Source organism: Balearica regulorum, chromosome 1, assembly GCF_011004875.1.
Source record: "Balearica regulorum gibbericeps isolate bBalReg1 chromosome 1, bBalReg1.pri, whole genome shotgun sequence".
NCBI lineage: Eukaryota > Metazoa > Chordata > Aves > Gruiformes > Gruidae > Balearica > Balearica regulorum.
In genome coordinates, this window is record NC_046184.1 from 83500523 (window position 1) to 83522911 (window position 22389).

The window sequence follows — 22389 nt, forward strand, 5'->3', positions numbered from 1 at the left end:
CATAGGCCAGGGTCAGGTGCAGGCCCAGTGATGGCAGGGCCATGGAGACAGGGATGAGCCAAGGCAGGGCCCATGGCTGGACAGGGCAGGGCTGTGGAGAGCTGGAAACTGGCCCTTCTGCAGCATCATTGGTGCAGGGGCTGATGGCTCTGTGGGAGCTGAGATGGGGTCCTGGGCAGGGTGATGCGTGGCCCTGGGAGCCTGGCAGGGACAGTCAGGGCTGGTGGTGCCCTCAGGGCCCCGTCAGCTGGCCAGGACTGTTCAGGGATTTAAAATGGCAGAGAACGCCTCAGTGCATTCATTACACTTCTCAAGACCTTCAGGTCGAATTAAAGTTCACATTGGTGGCACAGCAAGACGTGGCTGAGTGTGTGTGACAACATAACAAAAAAAGAGACGTGACTTGTTCTGGTAGACAGGACAGAGGGAATCTGGGGTTCTGGGAAAAAGTAGCAGCAAGAAGTTCTGACAAAGCTGCCCCTTTATTTACAAGCACACATGTGGGGAGAAATGCTACAGTCACCCGTTTTGGATCAAGCCTGTGATTTTCAAATGCATCTTTATTGATTGGTTGATTTAGCTCAAGTAGTATGAACTTTATTTTACAAGAACCTGCAGCTAACCAACACAAAAAAGAATCACCATCGTTACCTTGTACAATACCGGACTAGCGCAAAAACAGAAGGAAATGCCACAATCCAGTTAAAAGACCTGTAAAATAACTAAATTAAACTGTAAACTCTACATGTAACAAACGGCTGAGATTAGTCCCACACATGTCACTTACTTACTTATAAACCCAGCAGCGGGAGGGGAGGTCTGAACACAAAACCAAGCACTCCAGATGCCAACTCTTTCTTCCCTGAGCATGCCTAAGCATGGGCTCATTTGAGACAACACACAACCATGTGCTTGGCAGCACACATGTGAGCAAGTGGGCAGCGGCAGAAAGATGCACACCATCTGCCTGCATCTCGTCTTTTAACCTAGAAAGCCTCCTGGGTCTGTTCTCTGCTTCAGAACATTCAGAGCTTCCTAAAACAAAAGACTGATGCAGATTTGCACCCAAAGGATGTGAAAAGAGCCTGGTAATTGGAAGAGAGTGGGCCAAAAAGAGAGGACTGAGCACTGCAGGCAAAAACTGAAGTTATCTAAGTTGGCAGTAGGTACAGCTCATCCAAACACATTTATTCCAGATGAACACGATGGAACAGCAAACCTGAAGTTCAGGATGAAAAACTGGGGATACTAACCCACCCATTTCATCCTTTGTTCCTCTGTTTTCTGTCTGCTTGTTACGACAACTCTACATCCTTTGCGGTCCCTCCCTTCTCTCCCATTCTTCTGCTACTTCCCATACCACATGGGCAGTTACTCTCCTGCCGCACTACAGTGCCTTCCCTGACCTTCATGCAGCTCTGCCACTGACTCCCACTTCACACTCCCAGCCTGCTCTTCTGCCTCCTGTACCTCTGTGGAACAACAGTCAGAGAAGGCTGAAACTTGATTTTCTGTCTTCCACAATCAGAGGAGCACTCATCTTGATTTCTCATTCTTGAGGAACGCAGAGAATTGGGATCTAACTTCATGTAAAATAGAGCAAATACCTTCAACTGATTTTGTAATCTGCCTGTTTCTTCGTCCTTCTTGTCTTTTCCTCCCTCTTGGTCCCTCTCTTAAATGTAGGAATGTTTACAGTAATTCAGGTCCAGTTCTCTGATTTTTAGATAAAACCCCAGAATCTTCCTGAAAGTCAGCTCACTCCCCAAACTCCATTCCTTCATCAGAGTTATGGCAGTTATGGGAAAATCTGCTATTTGTGCCACTGGGAAGAAACTGCTTTGGCATGACAGCATAAGGCTTGCACAGGACAGCATCTATCTGGCACCTTTCTAAGAACAATACTGACTTAAAATAGAATAATTAAAAAAAAAATCTACAGAGAATCTATTCCCCTTCAAGTCTAAAAGCACCTCTCTTGTGGTGAAGAGTGGCACTGTTGTCCAGTCACAAAAAGCCAGCAAAACACACGTGGGAGCGACTGATTTCTTCTTGTGCATGTGGTACAAGGGCTGTACAGGGATGAGACATGGAAAGGAAGGCTAAGCCCACAGGACTTCTGCCATCTTCAAATCTGCAGAAGACTGGTACAAGGACAACACTGATAGATGATTTTCTGTGTTCACCAATAACAAGACCATTAGTAGTTGCCTGAATGCACAGCAAGGGAGACTAAAGTTAGGTAGCAAGAAAAGCTCTCTCACTTGTAGGCTAGCTAGGAACTGAACAGACAATCTCAGCAGCCTCCAAGATCTGCCTCAGTGAAGTTCCCTACGAACAAGTTTGATGAGCAGTCACGGTGGACCCGTCTGGTATACTCAATCCTGTCTCAGAGCTGGAGCGGGCTTGTCATTCTCTTGAGGTCCTTTCTAGCTTTGTGCTTACAAGTTTATCAGTTGACTTCACTGAAAAGAACAAAAGGGTCTTCTCTAATTTTTCTGTCCAGCACTTGCAATTAAAACAACAAAGGAAAAAAAAAATTCCTTCCTTCTTTTCCCCAGCCTTCACATCTCACAGCTGAAGAGTTCCCAGCCCTCAGAGTTAGCCCTTCTAATACTGACAGAAGTGACAGGAAACACAGTACTCTTGGAACACTTCACAGGTAGCAGTTGGAGTGAGGACTGTCAGCACAGGATAGCCTTGTGCAGTCAGAGTGAAATATTTCACAGCTCACTGAATGCTCACAGGAGTGCAGCCCATACTACGGGCAAGGCGTGACAAGGTCAGTGTACAATACATAACATGCCTTCTTCATCCAATGAAAGGGTTACACAAAAATGGCCATCCTGCCCAGTTACTCTCCTGGAGCTTCACCACACTGGCTTGTCTAGCAGCCTCCAGTACTGGCTAACTACTTCCAGCTGTGGCAAGAGAAGAACTACGAACAGTGAAGTCTCCCCATCCCTCAGTGCAGAATCCCTCGTTAGCCTTTCAGTTCATCCTTTCATACACTGTCCCCCTACCCTCCCCTCAATTTAAAAAATAATGGTTATAATTAATGCATGGAAGGTGATGGCATTGTGCATGTGGTTCACTTCCAGTTCTCTTCCCCTCTTCTCAGGCATCCTCCTTCCTTCTCTCCAACATCTCCCCCCCCCCAATCCATTCCATCAGTCCATCTCGCCTGCATGCCTGAGGGGCTGGTGCTCACTTGCCATAGACGCTCTCATCGCTGTAGGCCACATAGAGAAAATAGTCCTCCTCGTGGTTATCCTGCAAGGGGAGGAAGGGAGAAAGTAACAAACCTGTAACTCACTACACGTGAAAAAGCCCAACCAAGAGATTAATATAACAAGAGGGTATAACCTCTCTTGCGCTGTTTCTCCCCCTTTACATTGAAGGCTTCACTTCCTCATACCAAAGAGAGTGTATAGCAACTCCCTCTCTCTGGCCGCAGCTCTGCTTCTAAATTCAGGCATGTCACGTTTCTGGACACAGTGAATTTACTTGAAGAGCCACAGCCAGAGTGTGCTGCAAACACTGCAACAGAAAGAGCTCTCATTGTTGCAGGCTGTGCAGCAGAATCCCAGCACTGGTATGGCCTTAAGATCGAAAGGAGAGACTTGGAAGACTTTAATAAGTCAAAAACCACCTCTAGGTAAATGTGGTTTTATCTGTCGGTTTGCAGAACACTTTGACAAGTGGCTGTATTTCTAGTCCTGTTTTACATATGGGCAGTAAAGCTGAGATGCTAAGTGATTACACTGATACAAAAAGTCTGCAGAGTGCCAGGAACAGAGTCCTGAGCTCTGGACAGTTAGACTTATCTTCCTCCTACATGTCCAGATCTGGAAAACTCCCCATGTGTATTAATCTTGTATTATTTTCATCAGTCCACATACAAATTGTCCGGTTATTGTCAAAAAGTGACAGGTCAAACAAGGCTTGCAGCACCATACTGGAGCTCTCCTATTAACACACTAACACAGCAGAAGGAGAAATCAAGGAGAAATCAATCCATACTGCAAACCAGCCATGATATAATGGCTATATAATTGAGAACATTCCTCTGATGGGCACAGAATATGCCTTTAAGGTCAATCAAATAACACTGCTCAGTAGAAATGCTAGGCACCAATGTTCACTGTGTCCTACAAGGTCCTCACATATACAGTACACAGGATGAAAAAGTAATTCTGAACAAAGAATATGTGTTCCTTGACAACGTATTTACGGATGGTTGCCCAGTGATACTGTGATCTTTTACAGGCTAAAAGGAAATCTCTTTTGTATAAACAGGAAAGCATATGTTCCGCTCCCCCCCTGCCCCAGACACAATCTTTTCTCTGAATTACAAATAATAAAGTGGTTTATTTCAATACTTTGTTAAAATAGTAGGACCAACATATCTCTGCTGGGGCAACTACTCACCACCTGGTAAGACAACCCTTTCAACTATCAATCAGTTACAATGATGAGGCTCCCAGGCTCCTCTTTGTAACTGCAGGATGGAACTTCCCTAAAGAGATGACGGGATACAGCCCAGGCCAAGGGGTCCATGTTCGGGCATCTGTGACCAAGCTGCACCCACTGCCAGCTGAGTAGTGCTCAGTTGCCCTTCCATAAGGCTATGCATTTTTCCAGACACTCCAACAAAAGGAGAAAGAGATGGGCCAGGCTTACCTCGTACAGCTGGCCCATGGTAGCACTGGTGGGAGGGATGGTATTATTGACAAAGAAGAAGAGGGCATCTTCTGGCCTCAGGTGGATCCGCTTTCGGATTAAGAAGTAGAATTGGCCAACTGAAGAGGAACAGAGGAGAATGCCTTAGATGCAGAAAGAACATTTTGGTCTGGGTTTGTTTCTTTGTGTTTTTTTTTCACCCTAACCATGGTTGTTTTCTTTTGCTGGTGGAAGTCACAGGCTGTATGTAAAAAGTAGGGGAAAATGAACAATGCAGGAAAGAAAGCAGTAACTTCACGACTGTAACCACATTAGCAGCCAATCTACTTGGAGATGGTAGTTTCTCAAGTACATACCTCAGGCCATGGACCCTCTAAATCCACACTCCACCTACTATGGTATGAAATGCTCTACTGAGGGGATTGGTGGGAAGACCTCTAACTGGCTTAACCTTTACATCCTATAGATCAAAGGCACCTTAGAGAATTTAGCCTTGGTGCAAATGGTCACACCTTTCCTGAAAACAAATTCCTGAAAACACATTCCTTATTACTTGCTTCTACTATGTTGCACAAGAAAGTATTCTGCAATCCATTATATACTGCAAGAAAAAGAAATGCTGTTCCTTTAACTCATTCATGTTCTGAAATGAAAACAAATATAATCACACACAAAATGGCCATGACCATTCAGAAAAGGAACTTAGTAGCCATGACTCTAACCACAGAGGTGGAAAACAATGGGACTATTTCAAGAACTTGTCTCTTCCTGCAACAAGGATACAGCCTCTGGCAACTCCGTGGCTAGGTCATCATTGACGGATGATTATGCTACTGCCTGTGATACACAATTCAGTCATTTTCATCATGGCTAGAAGTCAGCTGTGACACATGCGTGTTAGCTAAGTCAGTGGGATACCTGAAGATCTCAGAGAATTCTCCATGTTGTCATCCAGGCTGCAAGGTATGTAACTATAACAAGGACAGCCAGGTAAGCTGGGGTAATGATAAGATGTTGAGCACGCCTGGATATTTTCTTGGTGCCAATCATAAAGTAAAAAGCACTTCTGAGATCTTCTCACTGAAAATCAGGAAGAAAGGAGGTAGACATTGTTACCTGTGAGGTCAGAAGGCACAAGATACTTCCTTTTGTCTAGGTCGGGTACTCTGGCTTTTGGTGCTTTTTCCACAATTACCTGGAGAGAGAAAGGGTGAGAGAAAGCAAGAAACAACCCATGAGTATCATAAAACAAAATGGACCAAAAATCATTAGTGGAAAAGGATATTACCCTTTGAGAGAGATGGTCCTACTAGGCCTTTAGAAATGTATTTAATCTATTACAAATACACAATATTAAAGAAAGATAGGTGAGAAGAAGACTTAAAGTTACTGGCAATAGCTGCGCTGAGAACCCAGGGCTGCACCAGTAAGCACCATGAGTAAAAATGGAGACTGGAACAGACATAAAAATAAACCATAATGACCGAGAAAAAATAAAATCAGGTCACCTTGATGGTCCCAATGCAGGTTAATTTTGTATAAAAGAGCTGTCAGGAGGCTAATACATGAAGACTAGAAGTATCACAAGTAAATTGAACTGTTTCCAGGTTACAGTTCCAAACTGCCTGGTACAAAATCAGCCCTACTCCCAGTAGTCTCACATCCTAATTTCTATATTCACCAATACTAAGTGCTAGAATGAAGCAAAGAGTTAAAGAGAAACTACAGCTCATTGGGGAGTATTTTTTTTTTTTTTTAATCCTCAGTTCTTCAGTAGTTATCTTCTACACTGAAATTCATATCCTTTTACCCCTAAGGTTATTTTCCCTACTTCATATAGTTATGGACATTTCCTTACTCATATAAATATCTAGTAATTAAAAAAAACAGGCTACCATCTGGGCAACTGGACCCATAGAGACCTTTGACACAAAATGCTAATCCTCATTATATTCTAATGTCATTACGACATAGAAAAATATGAAGCTCAGCAGCTTTAAGGTCAAACAGACCAAGAGATCTTCTGCTACAGGAAAATTTTTGTTAGCAGAGCTAGGCAAAATGTCTACCTCAGAAGCAGGAAGTAATCCAAAGTGACCTGATCTCTTTTCATGAAAAGCCTTGGAAACCTTTGGAACTACTGGGTTTGTGCAGAAAAAAATTGCAGGCAGGTTTTTGGTGGGGCTTTTTTTGGTGAAATTTTTTTTTTAACTGGTAAGAGATATATTACAAGATTCAGTCTATGTGGCTTGGTGTTCTACAGAAGCCATTTTGACCACCCAAACAAGAAGCTGAATTTCCTGAACCTCCTCAACTTTGTAATTCCATTAGACCCTATAATCATAAATCCATGTATCCATCTGAGACACTGTGGGAGTAATTTCTAAGGGCTCCATGCTCCTGCAGCTCTTTGACAACCCAGATCAGCAACTGTATCTGTTGTGTAACAGAAAAAGCTGAACTGCTTTGGACTAAGCCTTCTTCAGAAGCAAAATGGTGCTGTCACATCAGTGAGACACTATACCAGAGAAAAATGTTCTGATGATGAGCTTGGGGTACTTAGCCTGGACAAAGGGCCATGCTAACTTGACTCCTAGATCCCAGTGAACATTTGCAAAGCATGTCACATCATAGAGATGCTAGCTTGGACATCTCTTCCCTGTGCTCCATTTGGACGCTGCCAACACAGCCAACCCCCCTGAAAAATCTAAGTTTGTTTTTAAAATAGAAACATGGTTGTCTCTGCTACTTAAGGAACTCCAAGCACTTCAATTAGTACAAGGCACTCAAGTTCTTTCAGGCAGTTTGTGGTAAGACATGCACTTCTGTACAAGACGCAGTTGGTAAATGCTATGAAGGAAGGACAGTTCCATGATCTCACTGAACAGGTGCACGCTGAACAGCAACAGCACTTTGCACGTTTTTACCCGCACATCCAACAAGGCAATACCTAACACAATAAATTGCAGTGGAGAGAAACCTTTAGTTCTTGCCCTACTGACAAGCAGAACTGCTAGCTAGCAGCACTGATGTGACCACCCTGACTCAAAAGGGTGGCTTGTAGCTTGGCGATTAGATAATAAAGTATAAGAAGTCATGCCTATGAGGAAGAGGTGAGAGTGATGGGGCTTCTAAGCCCCTAGGAAAGACTTAAATCATATCATCACTGACCTTAAGAGAGATGTCCCTCTTGCAAAGAGTCAGGGAAGGAATGGAGATGCCCGGCTAATCTATCAATGGTAGTCAGTTTGTCTGATAACACAGGTATCTCTTCTGAAGCACTAAACCCTTCACGCACACAAACCAACATACAAAGAAAATCCAAAGGGCAGATACAGATTATCTGTATGTCTGTCGTTGCTGGGTAGTGACTGTGGTAATGCAGGCCCATGCCAACTGTATAATCCCAGCAAAATGCTGAGAGGTATCAGGGCACCGCAGTGTAGGCAGCCAAACGGACGTCATCTTCAAGGATCATGCTGTCAGGAAGGGCAGAGACAGAAGTGATGTGAAGAATAGTTGTCTGCTGCATTCATTGCCCCATATGCAGCTCTGACAACAGGCTACCCCCGAGGATTCAGATCTGGGCCTTGCCATGTATCATTTTCATGTATCCTTAACTACAGCACACCTTGTTATTCTGGTCCTGGCTTTCTCCATAAAGATCTGCTGATGCCCCCCTATCTTGACCTCTTTTACCTCTTATCAGATTGGGTCTGGTCCTGGGCTCTCCACACGGCTCTTCCAGACACATCTATCGTGATCTGCTGTTCAATCTGCCATGTTAATCCTCAGTTTACAGCTGGTCTCACTCCTGACCTACAGAGCCCTCTGCGGTCCTCATCACAAACGACAGAACCGCACACACTTTACCGCTCGCTGCATGCTCAACCTGCTATGCTATGCCAGGGGTCCCAAACACAGCTAGGACAAACGCATCCAGATCCTGACTTCCAAAAACTTTTTGCAAGTCCAGCTGAGGGGCACTCCCAAGATAAAAAATGGTGTTAGCCTGCAGGGAAAACAGGCAGTCTGACTGTACCCCCTTGTCCTTACATTTATCGGGGAGTCTAAGTTATTTTGTATGCAGTACCCCTGGGCAGTAAATCTAGGACAGACCTCTCCAGCGGGGATGGAAAAAAAGAACATTTGCAAAACATTAAAAAGGAACAAAAAAAAAAATCACAATTAATTTGTAATTTCTTTTTTCCAATTATTATTAGTAATTATAAAGCTAGTTTTCCACAGGCACTCCAAAGGCACCTAACGATGAGGAAGCAAAGTTTAGCTAGACGATGACCTTGTTTTCCAAGTGATGTTTTTACCACAGGATGATGACACTGGAGGGCAGAAAGACTGAGAAGTATCATGTTTCTCTCATGCAGAGGAAAAGAACAGAGCAAGACTATATCGAAAAGACAGACCAAAAAAAAAAAAAAAAAAAGAAGGTACAGTATCAGATGACATGGATACAGACATTGTTTTCTATGAAGAGTATCCGGTTAACACACTCATTGTTCTCCTCCATTTTTACAGAGCTAATGGTAAGCTCCTTCCCCACCCCCAATCCCACGCACGCAGGCTGCCAGAAAAAAGATTAGCAGCATTCTGCCTGTCGAGTTACTGCGGATCCCAGAAAAAAAGGGTGTATTACACCCCGCACCCACCCACGAACACAGCACCTTCCTACATAATAAACTGCCATAGCTTTGCGCTAAAGAGAAAAGCAGCCTAGAATTTGAATCAAGATCATCAAGATCACAGTCACCTTTAGTAATCTCCTTTATCTTAAAAACCAAAAATAAAGCAAGCGGCAGACGACAGCCGACAAAGAAAACAAAGGCGGCAGAGCGCGGAGGTCTACCAGGCAAGCCGGGGCCCGCAGCTATCGCCGCCGCTGCCCTCGCACCCCACACTCACGGGGACTCTGTCGGGATATTTCTTCCTGATTTTCTCCCCTTCTTTTTTCCTGTACTCGAACGGGTGGTCTTCCTTGTACTGGAACTTCATGCTGCCGGGCTGTCACCTTCCCTCCCGCGGGCTGCTGCGGCTCCCCCCGCTACGGCCGGTTACTTAGCGAGCCCCCGGACACCCCCGCAAGCGCAGCGCAGCGGAGCGCAACCCCGAGCCGTGCCTCGGGAGCGAACCAGCCCGCTGACGGCAAATTGGGAGCTGTGACGTCACGGGGAGGCATACACCCCCTCCCCTCCCTCTTCACCGTGCCGCCGGGGCGGGGGCTCTCGCTGGCTGAGGGCGGGGCTCGGGTCCACACCGCCCGTGGTGGGGGGGACCGGAGACCCTTCGCGTATCGCGGAGGGGGGTGAGAAGGGATGTGCCACCTTCCAGCCCACGCGTGACGGGCGGGGGGGAGGTGCAGCGTGGCCGGTGTGGCCGCCATCCGTTGTCGCTCCCCCGCCGCCGTGGAAGGTGGCGTGGTTTTGTTCGTACATTGATTTATTGCGCGGCAATAAATATAAATACTAATAAATTAAAAATAATGAACAATTTTATTTTTTTTTTAAAGGCAGCAAAACAAACACGCTATCGAGCAACGCCCTCCCAGCGTGACTCGGGTTATAAATACAGCATGAGCACGCACGTAATCCACCCGGGACTGCGGGCATGGCTGCGTCGCTCCTCCCTCTTCCCCCCTGGGGCGGTTCTCCGGGCTGCCCGTGGGGTTCTGCGGGGGTCCAAGGTGGTGATCCGTATGTGAAGCTTGAATGTCACTGCCTTCACTTGTCTAAAACGAAGGTAATGAGGCTGATCTATTCTTAAAGTAAGACCAAAAAAAAAAAAAAAATGCTTTTTGTGTCCCTGTCGCTGTTGGATCTGGATTATTTCCCCTGTTTATAACATCTCAGTTAAACAACAAGGGGCAGAAAGTGTGTCAAGTAATGTGCCAGACCAGATGCACATTACAAACAGCAGACAGTTAAAGGGAACTGTCTGCAAACAAGCCAAAATAGCCGGCCAATTTTAGCCTGGTTACTCAGCTGACACATACTTGGAATATCTTTGGTTTTTCTGTAGGAGTAGTTGGGCTCACAATTATTTACTGACCTGCAAAACAGAAGGTATTAATGAATGGATCAGCATGCTCAAATCAGCACAAAAATCAATTGCTGCTACCCTGGGGACAATGAATGGGAGTGTGTCAGGTAATTCTTCCTTTGCATGCCTCATCCAGAGAAGCCAGACTTTTCCAAGGATGATCTTTTATTTGTGTAGTAGTTTTAATTGTACTAGTAGGGACTGAGTGGGACAGCAGACCGCCTTGGATGCATAAGGACTCTCCCAAGGCCACACCAGTGGCAGAGGTGAGAGGATCCAGATTTCCTATATCTCATTCAACCCTGTGCCAGTTTGTTGACTCAGAATGAACAAGGGTAGAAAAAGACATCATTGCTATTTTGTTGACACTCTGCTTCTACAGTGTGGTTAGAATGGAAAAAATCCAGACTATAGTAATCCAGCTTGGATCCTGAAGAAATTGAAGACCAAGCTGGATGCTCCTTAATAACAACAACAGAATCAGGGGAACATAAAGCCCTGGTCTTTTTCTAGAAGTACTCATATAAATAATTTAGGCTGCCCTCAGAAACTCATAGTACTGGTGGCTTTGTATATATGTATTGATACACACACTTGAGTTGCCTGCAGGGTGGGACTCACACACCAGGGGTAGGAAGGGGCAATTACAAATCCCCACAGCAGATCCAGGGTGTTAGCTTGTGCTCTGTGCCTCACAGAGACCTGTTTCATATGCTGGCCACCACCCACCTTTGCACTTGATAGCATGCTGCCTCTTGAACTCAGAGGTCTTTTGGTAGTGCTCCCTCTCCAAGCCCTGGTGCACTGTGATCTCTCATCTTGCACGTAAGTAGGAGAGATACGGAGGAAATGCATTTACTCAGTTGCAGATATGCTCAGATGGTGGCACCTCCCAGATATTCTTGCCTGGCACAGGAATGTAAATAGGCATGGAATAGAAATCTCACCTACACTTTTAATGTATGGATGTACAGCTGAGCCTGTCACTTTAAACTGCCTTTGTGGTCAATGGCGATAAATAGGCATGCTGGGGTTGGATTTTTCTCACCTGAATCATGACATCTACTTTTGGATGGCTGAAGTGTGCCCCCAAGAACTCTGGCAGGTGCTTTAGCATCTAAGCTTTTACTACTCAGTATGGTGTAGTGTGATCTCCTGCACCGCTCAATGGTCAGCTCCAGCAGGTGCTTGCCCAAATCTCTTAAGGATAGAGCAGCCCACAGTGGGAATGACATAGACCAGTGTGTCCCAGCCTTCATTAGTTCACGTGCATAAAGTTCGCACAGGAAGCATCATCAACTTATTTCTGTCTGTCCTAGGGCATGTGCATGTTTCCCCATGGTTGCAGGGAGTGTCAGAGGATCTCAGAAGGGTGAGTCAGAAGGAAAACATTATTTCTGTGCAGTGCCATAGCGACTAGCCTAGACTGAAGGAATCCAGGATTTAGACCTGGGGAAAATTCTGGTTTCATGGCATTGCACCTTTCTATAATACCTGTGTTTGGCCTCCTTGCTTCCTAACTGCCTGCAGCATAGCAGTTGCTAAAGCTCTGTAGTGACGTAGATGCCTCTTCCTCAAGGACAAAAGAGAGGAAATTTTCTACCCTGTTTAACCCAGGCCACTAACACATTCTGGCAATTTTAACAGGCTGATCTCAAACTCCTGTTGTCCTGTAAATCGCTGTTTCCATTTCCAGAACTATACACAAGGCAGCTGAGCTAGCATCTAGTTTGAATTTCTATTTACAAATCAGAGAGGATTTTCAGGGTTCTTCCCTGGTCTGATGTAAAGACTTGGCCTGTGAGTGCATTGTGAGGTGACTTTTCCTCCCCCAACAAATCCCACGTGAGGATCACAAATCTCCTTACTGAACTCTTCCTGCCCTGATGATGCAGCTTTGGCTGTGCAGCCACAAGCTTCGCTCCTCCCACTGCCCCGCTTCCATCCCATCGAGCACCAAATTCCCAGCCCTCTCCTCCAGCTCAGTAACAACAATAACGTCACTGGCACAAGAGCAGGCAGGAAGATGATACATGCAGAAGCAGTGACAAACAGCTAATCATCTGACTTAGAGTTCCTGTTAAAATGTCAACCCATGGGCACGTGACAAACCCCACGTTCTGGGTTTGCGTGCTAGAAGGAGGAATTGGAAATGGGGTTGGCTAGTTTTCCAACTCTGGACTGCCAGCACAGACTGGTCCTCCACAGAGTGTCAAAACAATATACTCTTTCTTAACCTAGAGTGTCAGAACAGCTCTGAGCATGTTGTGTATTGCTGTGTCTGCAGCTCATGTAGGCAGAGGTTCACTCTAACAGGGATTACCCAAGTGTTGCCAATGCTGTAGCCATAGAAGCAGGTGATAAAAATATTTACACAGAATCTGGAGGCAGGGTTTGCAGCCCGAGCTGTACCACACAGTGCTCCAGAGCACTGCTAGAAGCTCTGCAGTGCACTACTGGGAAGTGAAGCTAGCTTAGGTAGCTAACTGGCTAAAATTTTTGTGAATTAAGGATAAAAATACCCATTATTTGCCCTGTCTTGGAGATGTCATCTGGGTGGATGTCTCTTGGGAAGCCCATGGAGCTACTGTTCAGCTACCTATAACTCTGGATTCCCTTGGATATTTCTTTCATTAGTATTTGCCCTTGAGTATTTACGCCATTTGTACCTCTACAGGCTTTTTTTTTTTTAATCTTTAGTGTAGTTTCAGCATATCAAAGCCTCTCTTGTCAGAAAACTTCTATTTTGTGGTCTGAATGGTGATTAAACCACAGAGGGCATACCTGAAGTCACTTGTGATTCTGCTCTGCTTGATGTCCATTCATGACACATGGATAGTTCTTAAGTCCTTGCTTGGTGTCTCTCCTGCACCACTTGTGACTGGTCACCAGTTTCACTTGACACTGGATCTATAGCAGCCTCAGAGGCAGAACAGGCAAATCGGCCCTGGGTGAGGGCACAGGGTTAATCATTCCCAGCAAACAATGGCTAATTGTGAAGATGTTTTCCTTTCCTCTAGGAAATGGTTTTGTATTGTCTATGCTGAACTGCCATCTCACTGCTCGATTTTCTACACCTTCTTATTTTATACAAAAAAAGTTGCTCATTTCTCCCAAAGTGATCACATGGCCCAGCCTCAGCTCAAGTTGCTTAAATGCATACAAATGATGTTCTGAAGAGATTAAGTAAAATACCTTGTTGCATGGTGAAAAGCAGCAGTACAGACAAAACCCCAGATCTGAATAACACAAGTCTGAGATCCCTTTGTTCCAACCCAGGGTTCGGAGTGGCCTGTTGGAGTCAAGAATCATTGTTACTTGCAGTCCTGTGAAAACAAAGGAGCAACACAACAGTGGGGCTAGTGGGGTGTTTCTGAAGGCCAGTCTGTCTCAAGTACCACATGTTCTGGGGGAACCTAAGGGTGGCGTGGACAACTCCTTTGTGGCACCTGCTGCTGGTGTACTCTTGTACTCAGGTGGTTCCAGCCCAAACTACTCCATATGCAGGCTAATGGTAGGCAGTGCAGACTGGTTGCTCTTTCTCTTTCGATATCACTTGTCCTATGTTTGCTTGGGTCCTACGCCTCTCCCAGTGTTTGGTCGAGGGTTGAGTAAACAAGTGAGCTGAAGCTGAGCCAAGGGTCAGTGACTTGGTTATGACATAGTTTTAGCTTCAGTACTTTGTGCATCATTTATTCCATCTACAGAAGGAATACTAAGGCTTGTCTGATGCATAGGTAGCGTGACAACATGGTTAAAAGTCTGTAAAGTGCATGGGGATCTTTGGCTGCAGATACTTAATTATTCATAACTAAAGAGAATTGCTTTTGATGGTATTCTTTCCCTTGTTGTGCTGGATATTGAAGTGCTCTGCAGAACATGGGTACTCCAGTGCAGCCAACTTGACACTAGTGGCTGTACATAGCAGCTGAACTAACCCTAAAATTGTTTAATGATTAACAGAACCTTTTATTTGTTTTCCAGTGTATGTTATTCTGTATTTGTGACCAATTCATGTCCCTATTGCTCTTAAGTGGGGGGAAAACTGTTGCTACTTGAATATTTGTTTAAATGTTTTATGAAAGTATTAGTTCTTTATGTTAAATAATATTTAATGTTTAATTTTCAATCTGAAAGCATGAAAGATTTCAAATTATTGGCTGATTGGCCTTATATTGGCCTTATTGGCTGATATAATACAGCACACAAAGTATATTCAATGTCAAACTCAACAGTGAGATGGAACCACTGCTAATGGAGTAAAAAAAAAAAACAGGTGAATAACAGCAAATTGCAGTACCAAATAGCAGTTTATATCTCTCTGAATAAGTAAACTTGCTATATTTTTTTGGGGTGTGGTCATGCTTTTTCCTGAAGTACATGGGGTCTTTATTGACTCTGTCCTCATTTTTCGCTTGTTTGAGAGGAGAGAACGTCTGAATCATAACAGACCTGAGGGCGAGAGTGAGGTGTTTCCAGTCACTGACACAACCTTCTATGGTTAAAGTGTCTGTAGGTTTGCTTCTGGTTTTTGTTTGTTTGTTTTAGTCTGATGTTTTATCATGTCCTATGGCCTCTGAGTGCTCGCCTTAAGTCAGATGAGTCATCTTAATCCCAGAGCAAGTACGGTTGTATCTGTCATTATTGTCACTTGAAGTATTTTGGATGTCTTGCCAGTAAAAAAACCCACAAACAAACTTGAGGGTACCTGCTCTAGCACTTAACAGCTAAGAGACAAGCAAAGAAGGATGTGAGCAGATGGGAAGGGACAGGTGAGTTACACAATACTGGCTCTGGTCAAGGGCAACACGCTGAAATCAGCATGTAATACCTAGCTCTGGGTAGGAGTGGCAGGTAACTTTTCCCCTTGAAACTGAGAAAGGAGATAGCAGAGGTGATTTGATGCAGAGGAGGGGAAAACTAAAAAAAAAAGCCAAAATTTAAAACTTCCTTTTTTATTGCACGGTGTAATTATTTTTGCAAATTATTAGAAACTGCGCCTTCCTGTTTTGCTAGGCAGGATTGCTGCCCTGTGGAGCAGGGCTGCCATCTCCTGTTAAATGCCCGCACAGCTCGGGTGCTCGTAGGCAGGAGGAAAGGGGTGGAGGTGGTGGAGGAACAGTATGTGAAACTATTGTGAAGGCTTTTAGGAAGTTTCTGGGCTTGATAGCGCTTGCCGCATATTCAGCAGATCCAAATGTCTCTGCTTGCTTCAGCGTTTTACTGTGGAGTAAACAAAAGCCTTCCAGGAAACGTTCTGCAGCTTGGTGGGGATGTCAGGCTTGAACTGGACTTCAGAGAGCGGCTGAGGAAATAGGTCTCTAGTAGATGTTCCACAAGCAGTTGTTGTTATTATTTCAAGCGTGCTGTATAGCAGAAGAGACATAACCTTACATGTCACTTATTTATTTATTCCATTCCAGTTTATCACTCATTCATGGTACAGTTAGGTAATGAGTAGGCAATTCAGGAAGAACTTTGTGACCTAGGAAATCAAGACCCTCTTTGAATTCCCTTGGATACATAATTCCTGTGACTGGACAAGGTCTGGGACACCATCAAAGGTGTTTTGGTCTTTCAGTTCTGCTTTATGCTATCCCTGAAGCTGTCTTATCAACCTTCTCTAAATTTTTCCCTGGCTGTAATCTCAACAGCAGTTACGTTCGTTAACATATTTGGGGACCTGGTCCTTGTTGTCCTTATCCACAAAATAACCATATTTGCTGTATTTTCTCAGGGGCATTGTGATGATCAGCATATTAATGACAGTGAGAATTTGGGTACTCCAGTAGGAAGGGCCATGCAGGCACTTCAGAAAGATGGGATATCTGTGACCCGTGCATTATATCAAAATTAACATATACATGCAGTTAATACATGACTGCTTATCATCTGATATTGGAAATCCTTCTGCTTTAATGTTTTCAGTTGCTGAATCTGGGGTAGAGGCAATACAGTCACCTTCTCATGAGTATCTAGTCTAAGAAAACATTTTGCAGATTGTCCACAGCTGTGTTCATCCAAACAGTTTGATTAATATTTCTGGATGATTCAACATATTTGCATTGATCAGGAAAGACTTATAAATTATTTCTATGTGAGAAATGGCTTAAATATTTTAAATGGTCTTAGTTAATTTGATCTGCCTTTGACAGCAACATTAGGAATAATTAATAAATGATACAATATGAATACAACTAAAATGTGATTGAACTTCAGGGGTAGTGTTCCTGTTCCTCCTCTTGTTTCATCTGTTATCACACATACATTTTTTAAATTCAAATATAAGGGCTTGTGACTACTATTTAAGAAGTGCTGTATATCATATTCAGAACCAGTCTGCATTCATTCTATATATCCTGTAGGGCATTCAGAGCACTATACTGCACATACTACCCAATGTATGCTCTGTTTTGTTTACATGCAGATTGTATTCCTACACTGCTCTTTTTTTAATTTTATTTTAAATTTACTATAAATGGTTGGCACTTTCCAGAACTTTGATGTTATTATTAGATATTAATACCTTCTGACATGTCTTTCTTTTCCTTGTTGTGAAAACCTCTCTGCCATACCCAGGAAACTTAGGCTGGAGGCAAACAGAATGAGACAGCATCTGCAATCTCCCTGCAGGTCACTAGCCTGCAAAGTGGCTCGGCACCTTGATCCTGCTGCCTGCTTGTTTGTGCAAAGGGTGATACTAGTGATGTGTGTGTGTAATAAATGGACATGGGGAAGGCCAATTGTTGAATATTTCAAGGAGGTGTCAAAAGGAGCCATCAAAATATGCTGGATCTGAAACTATTTTGCTCTCTTTTTTTTTTTCCTTTTCTCACTAGACTAAGGAGGTTAATCTGATTCCTAACCCTGCTCAGAAGAATTAGTCTCTGCACATAACTATATTATTTGCCATTCAGTAAAAACAGGCACTAGTGTCCCGGGAGGGCTGTCTGGGCATCCTTGCCCTCAGCAGATGCCTGCAGTTTTTCCTCCGGCACTGGATTCAGGTCTGGCACTTTCTGCCCCGTCTTGGCGACCGTGAATCTGCTCATGTGCAGAGCTTCTTCGTAGACTGGAGGAGTGTCTGATGCTGAGAGGGGTGGCGTTCCCTGCACAGCGTTGTGGGAGCGTGCCACCGCTAATATCCTCCTGGCAGCAGGCCCAAACACAGAATGGAGAGCTGAAAGGGAGGAGAAAAAAGCCGTTTGCCTCGTTCTGAAAATACCATGCGATTAGAGGAGGACAAGTATATCTGCAGCACACAAGCTTTTTTCTCCCCACTGCCTGAATATTTTCCTTTTCCTGCCCCTTCATCCTTCCCTAAAAGGGGTGTGTGTGAAACCCCATCAGCAACGTTCCACAACTGCTGCTTCTTTAAATGCCACTGAGGGCTGTAGCTACCCTAATTCCACCCAAACATGTCTCATGGCTGATTCACCATCTGGCTGTGTTTGCTACATGAAGCCTGGTGAGCACCTTAATTTGTATTACATACAGATGCCGCTTTCCCACATGCTGCCATGAACTTCCCTCTGCCAGCTTTGGGGTGCCACAATCTGGGCTTTTTACAGTGCAGCCCCTCACATTGGGCTGTGCTGAGGTCCCCAGCCTCTGTCAAAGCCAACTCACAAGTAATGGTGCTCTGGAGGGTGCTGTCATGATCAAAAGCAATGACGGTGACCTCGTAGGGCTGAGGACCTGATTCCTCCCCTGTCTGATGGCAATGAAAACAGCACCTCACACAGATGGAAACCAGGCCACACAGGAGCAGCAGCCCACCGATCACCACCACCAGCCTGGAAGGGGAGAGAACACAGAGTTAGGATGGAAAAACTTTGTTTGCTTTAAGGTCTCTCCCTGTTTGAACTAGGGCTAACCTCCAAGCTAGACATGGTCATTTGGAGCCTTGTCCAGCAGTTTGGACAGTCTCTAGGGATGGAGATCCTGCATCCCCCCCGGGCACCCATTCCAGTGCTGCACCACCCTCGGGGGATGCATTTTTTCCTTCTGTCTAATCAGAATTCCCTTGGATGCAGTTTGGCCAGTCACCTCAGGTCCTTCTGCTGGGCACCTCTTGAGCTAACTCTGGCTCTGTTTTGTCTCTAGATCCGCTTTAGGTAGTGGAAAGCTGCAGTTAGATTTCCCCCTTAACCTCCTCCAGGTTGAACAAACCTGGTCCTTTTAGCCCCTCCTCACACATCATGTTCTCTGAACCCCTGACCATTTTATTGGCTCTCCAGTAGAGTTGCTCCAGTTTGTCAACATCTCTCTTGTACTGAGGGATTAAAACTGGACTACATGTTCCAGATGTGTCCTCATGAGTGACAAGCAGAGAGGAAAAATCTTCTCTCTCGATCTACTGGCTATACTCTTATTAATGCAGCCTTGTAGATGTCCAACAGCTACCACCCTTTTTACCACCCTCTTGAGAATTACTAAGGAATCAGACTGAAGTTACTTAAAAAATGAATCTTTTAAAAGGCATATTGTGCCATGAATGCTTTATTAATATCATTCACCTGACTAAATTAATATGTGGAATAAAAAAGGAGGCTGTCAAGACAACATTTGTTAAAGACAATGTGATAGCTTAAGGGGGTTGCCTTGCTACTGTAGAGCATTACAGTATCCCAAGGGAAAGTGGGGGTGGCATCGCACTTGAGCGGGTCACATTTAATCCCACTCTTTGCTACTGGAATTGTCCAGTGACGCAGATATTAAAAGTAAACATATGCCATCTTACCAGATATACCACAAACGGTCCCACTCTGTACCTGAACAGCTGAGGAGAATACAACATAGAGTTAGCCACAGAATGCCAAATAAATGGGAAGATCCCTACTGTATCCCCTTCTAGCTCCCCTCACACTTCTCAATTACACTCCAGCTTCTAAATGGCACAATGACAAGAAACTCACTGTGCTTCATGGATGAGATGATAGTTGTCCAACCTCATCAATCTCCCTGTTAGGTGAGTTTGCCTTCTCTTTGGCTTTATCTCTTTATTGTTCCCCCAGTATTTGTACCTGCCCAATTCTGTTTGCAAACATTAGGGATCTGCATCATATTATAATTTCTGAACTTCTTTTATATATTTTCCCCCACAATTTCCTCTGTCCAACCCTGTTATCTTTTGCTTTGTTTTTTCTGACTTTCATTTCTTTGTTGCCCTGTGGATACATTTTGGATGCTGTATTGTATGTTCCTTTAGTTTCAGTTAGCAGACCTGCCTGTGCATTTTTAAAGACATTTTTTTGTTTTTAAAAAAAGGATTCTTAAAAAAGAATCCTCGTAGGCAGTGTCTCACATTTGTTTTGTCTTGATTTCTATTATTCTTACAAATGATGTCACCAAGAGCACTATATTTGAACTATATATGAACCAATGTTCACCAAAGCACTGTATTTCAAATAATTTTTCAAGGAAAGGTAAATTCCAAATTTATAATCTCAGTCAATCAAAATTACACCAGAAAGCTCTTAACCATTACAGTTATCCAAATAGGTAGCAGGAACAGTATCACACGATCAGTATGTTGAATGGATAGTAAATAATACACTTCACATTCAAAGCAACGGAGATTTTATGTGAGTTTTCAATGGTTGGAATTAAAGTAAGCTTTTCTGGAAAATGTCAGCCACTATGTCATAACATTAATATCTACTATTGCCTTTGTCCTTCACTGTCTTCTTAAAAGAGTGCAAGATCAACAAATACTCACAGTTCAGTGTTGAGACAGCCTTCCTCACCTCTCACTCGGGGCAACTAGAAAAAGACAACCAAAGAAGACACAGCTAGAGTGAATTAAGTCTTTGCCATATGCAACTTTTATCTCTGTCACCTGGACTATAACCAGTCTGAATCTCCTATGGTAAGAACTTACTATTATCTGTCTTCCGTTGTTTCTGTCATATATTCTGCTGTAGATTTGAAGTTACTGTGATACCAACTGCATTGTTTCATATCTTAACTTCCCATAGTCATTATAATCCTACTTAGCACTGTTCTCAGCACAGACCCACAGTTACCTTCACCTTCACCACAGGTTTCCCTTTCCCCACCACAAGCTATGTCATGCTACAGATGTAGATCCTTCTCCATGCTCAAATATTAAGAACATTTAAATGTCCTGCTTCCTATTATACCCACGCTGACTTGAATTCTGCTCTGTACCTCCAGCACTCCTACCCTTCTCATTTCTTTTTCTTTGGGTACCCTGACCTCTGTGTTACCATCCCTGGAATAGCAGCAAATACTCTTCTATGTGTCCGTGTCCAGTTCTTTCTAATATCAGGGAAATGATTGTGACTATCAACTGCTAATGCCCCTCCATATTTTCAAGGTAACTCCATAACTGAGCAGAGACCCCCTAAAGAGGAACCTGAGATGTGACTTACCCACAAGAAACAACCTAAAACAAAGCAGATCACGACTGGGTTATGCATCCCCGTAGGGTGGTTCTGTGGCCTCTTGGTGTCTCAAGCTGCTTGGTATCTTCTTGTCCTTTCTAGTTTCAGTTTGTCCTCACCAGTCCACTGACCAGGAGAAGGAGCAGATTCCTTGTTGTGTGCTGAATCCAATCTCTTCTTCCTGCTCTACCTTTTTCTGTCCTCCTCTGGGTTTATCCTTCTTCTCTGCTGTTCAGGTTTTTGCTCTCTCATTCCCCCTTTGTCACTGGCAATTCCTGTTTGTTTCTGCCTGTCTCCTTATGTTATTCTCTTGGCCTGCTTCTCTCCCTCTTTTGAAGTGATCTCTAAAGCCTTCCAGTCAGATCAGGAGAAAAGTGGTGGCTACGAGTTCTTACTTTAGATGTTGAACTAGTTTAGTGAAGGGCATCATGAGATCTCTGCAGACCTGACCCTTTCCTTCTGTTGAGCAGAAAGGATCTCTGAGTTTGTTCATTCCCAATTATTCCTCTCCCCGCCCCTACCCTGAGGGGGGTGGGTTGAAGGTCATGTTATTGACCTGTTCAAATGGAGTTCAGATTCCTCTCCCTCCTCCAGTACCCTTTCTGCTCCTGCACTCACATTGTCTATTGACTTTAGCCATATGATCAACATCCAGAGTGTATGTTACAAGTGAGATGTCCCTGATGAAGCAAAAGAGTTTGCAACATAATTATATACAGCATTTTATATATATGTATGTGTATGTATGCAATGTATATATACACATATATGCATATATATGTTTGCATATGCAACACCTCTCATATCTCCCATTTTAAGGCTCTGCCACCATCCCTCTTACCTGATAGTGTCCTGCTCTGTCAGTCCTGCAGCTGACAGTCTGCTCACTCACAAGTCCCACTCCTGAACTTCCTGCATGGCCAGCAAAGTCCCCCCAAATACTTTGCATCACAGGGCATACATGTTCATTCTCCTATCCTGGATACTATTTGTCCTGCAGCTGATTAAATTAGTAGGTTCCATTTAATGACCTATTCATTTTCTCTGTCTTGTAGAACTGCTTTAGATTTCTATTACTGCTTGCTCATGGCTATTCAGAATGCTATTACATGCATATAATTGTGTTCACCTTCTCTTTCTCTTTACCTGAGATAGAAAATATGCTCTGCAGTAATGCGTTACTATTTGGGAACCACCTGAGACTGGTGAATAAATATATGTTAAGGGCAGGATAGCAACTAGA

General features: G+C 44.0%; 2 protein-coding genes across 2 annotated transcripts; both read right to left on the reverse strand.

Annotated features, from left to right (window-relative positions):
- Positions 1 to 542: 542 nt before the first annotated feature.
- Positions 543 to 9859, reverse strand: GABARAPL1 (GABA type A receptor associated protein like 1). Its single transcript, XM_010309393.2, has 5 exons — positions 9604 to 9859; positions 5800 to 5878; positions 4684 to 4802; positions 3212 to 3273; positions 543 to 2465 (listed from the first exon to the last, which is right to left on the reverse strand). Exons 1-5 carry the CDS (start codon positions 9691 to 9693, stop codon positions 2453 to 2455), a joined length of 363 nt encoding a protein of 120 aa, XP_010307695.2. The 5' UTR covers positions 9694 to 9859; the 3' UTR covers positions 543 to 2452.
- Positions 9860 to 16106: 6247 nt separating this feature from the next.
- On the reverse strand, positions 16107 to 21671 carry TMEM52B (transmembrane protein 52B). Its single transcript, XM_010305806.2, has 5 exons — positions 21135 to 21671; positions 20459 to 20502; positions 19481 to 19519; positions 18367 to 18533; positions 16107 to 17917 (listed from the first exon to the last, which is right to left on the reverse strand). The coding sequence occupies exons 1-5, from the start codon at positions 21180 to 21182 to the stop codon at positions 17667 to 17669; spliced, it is 549 nt and encodes a 182-aa protein (XP_010304108.1). The 5' UTR covers positions 21183 to 21671; the 3' UTR covers positions 16107 to 17666.
- Between the last annotated feature and the right edge of the window lie 718 nt (positions 21672 to 22389).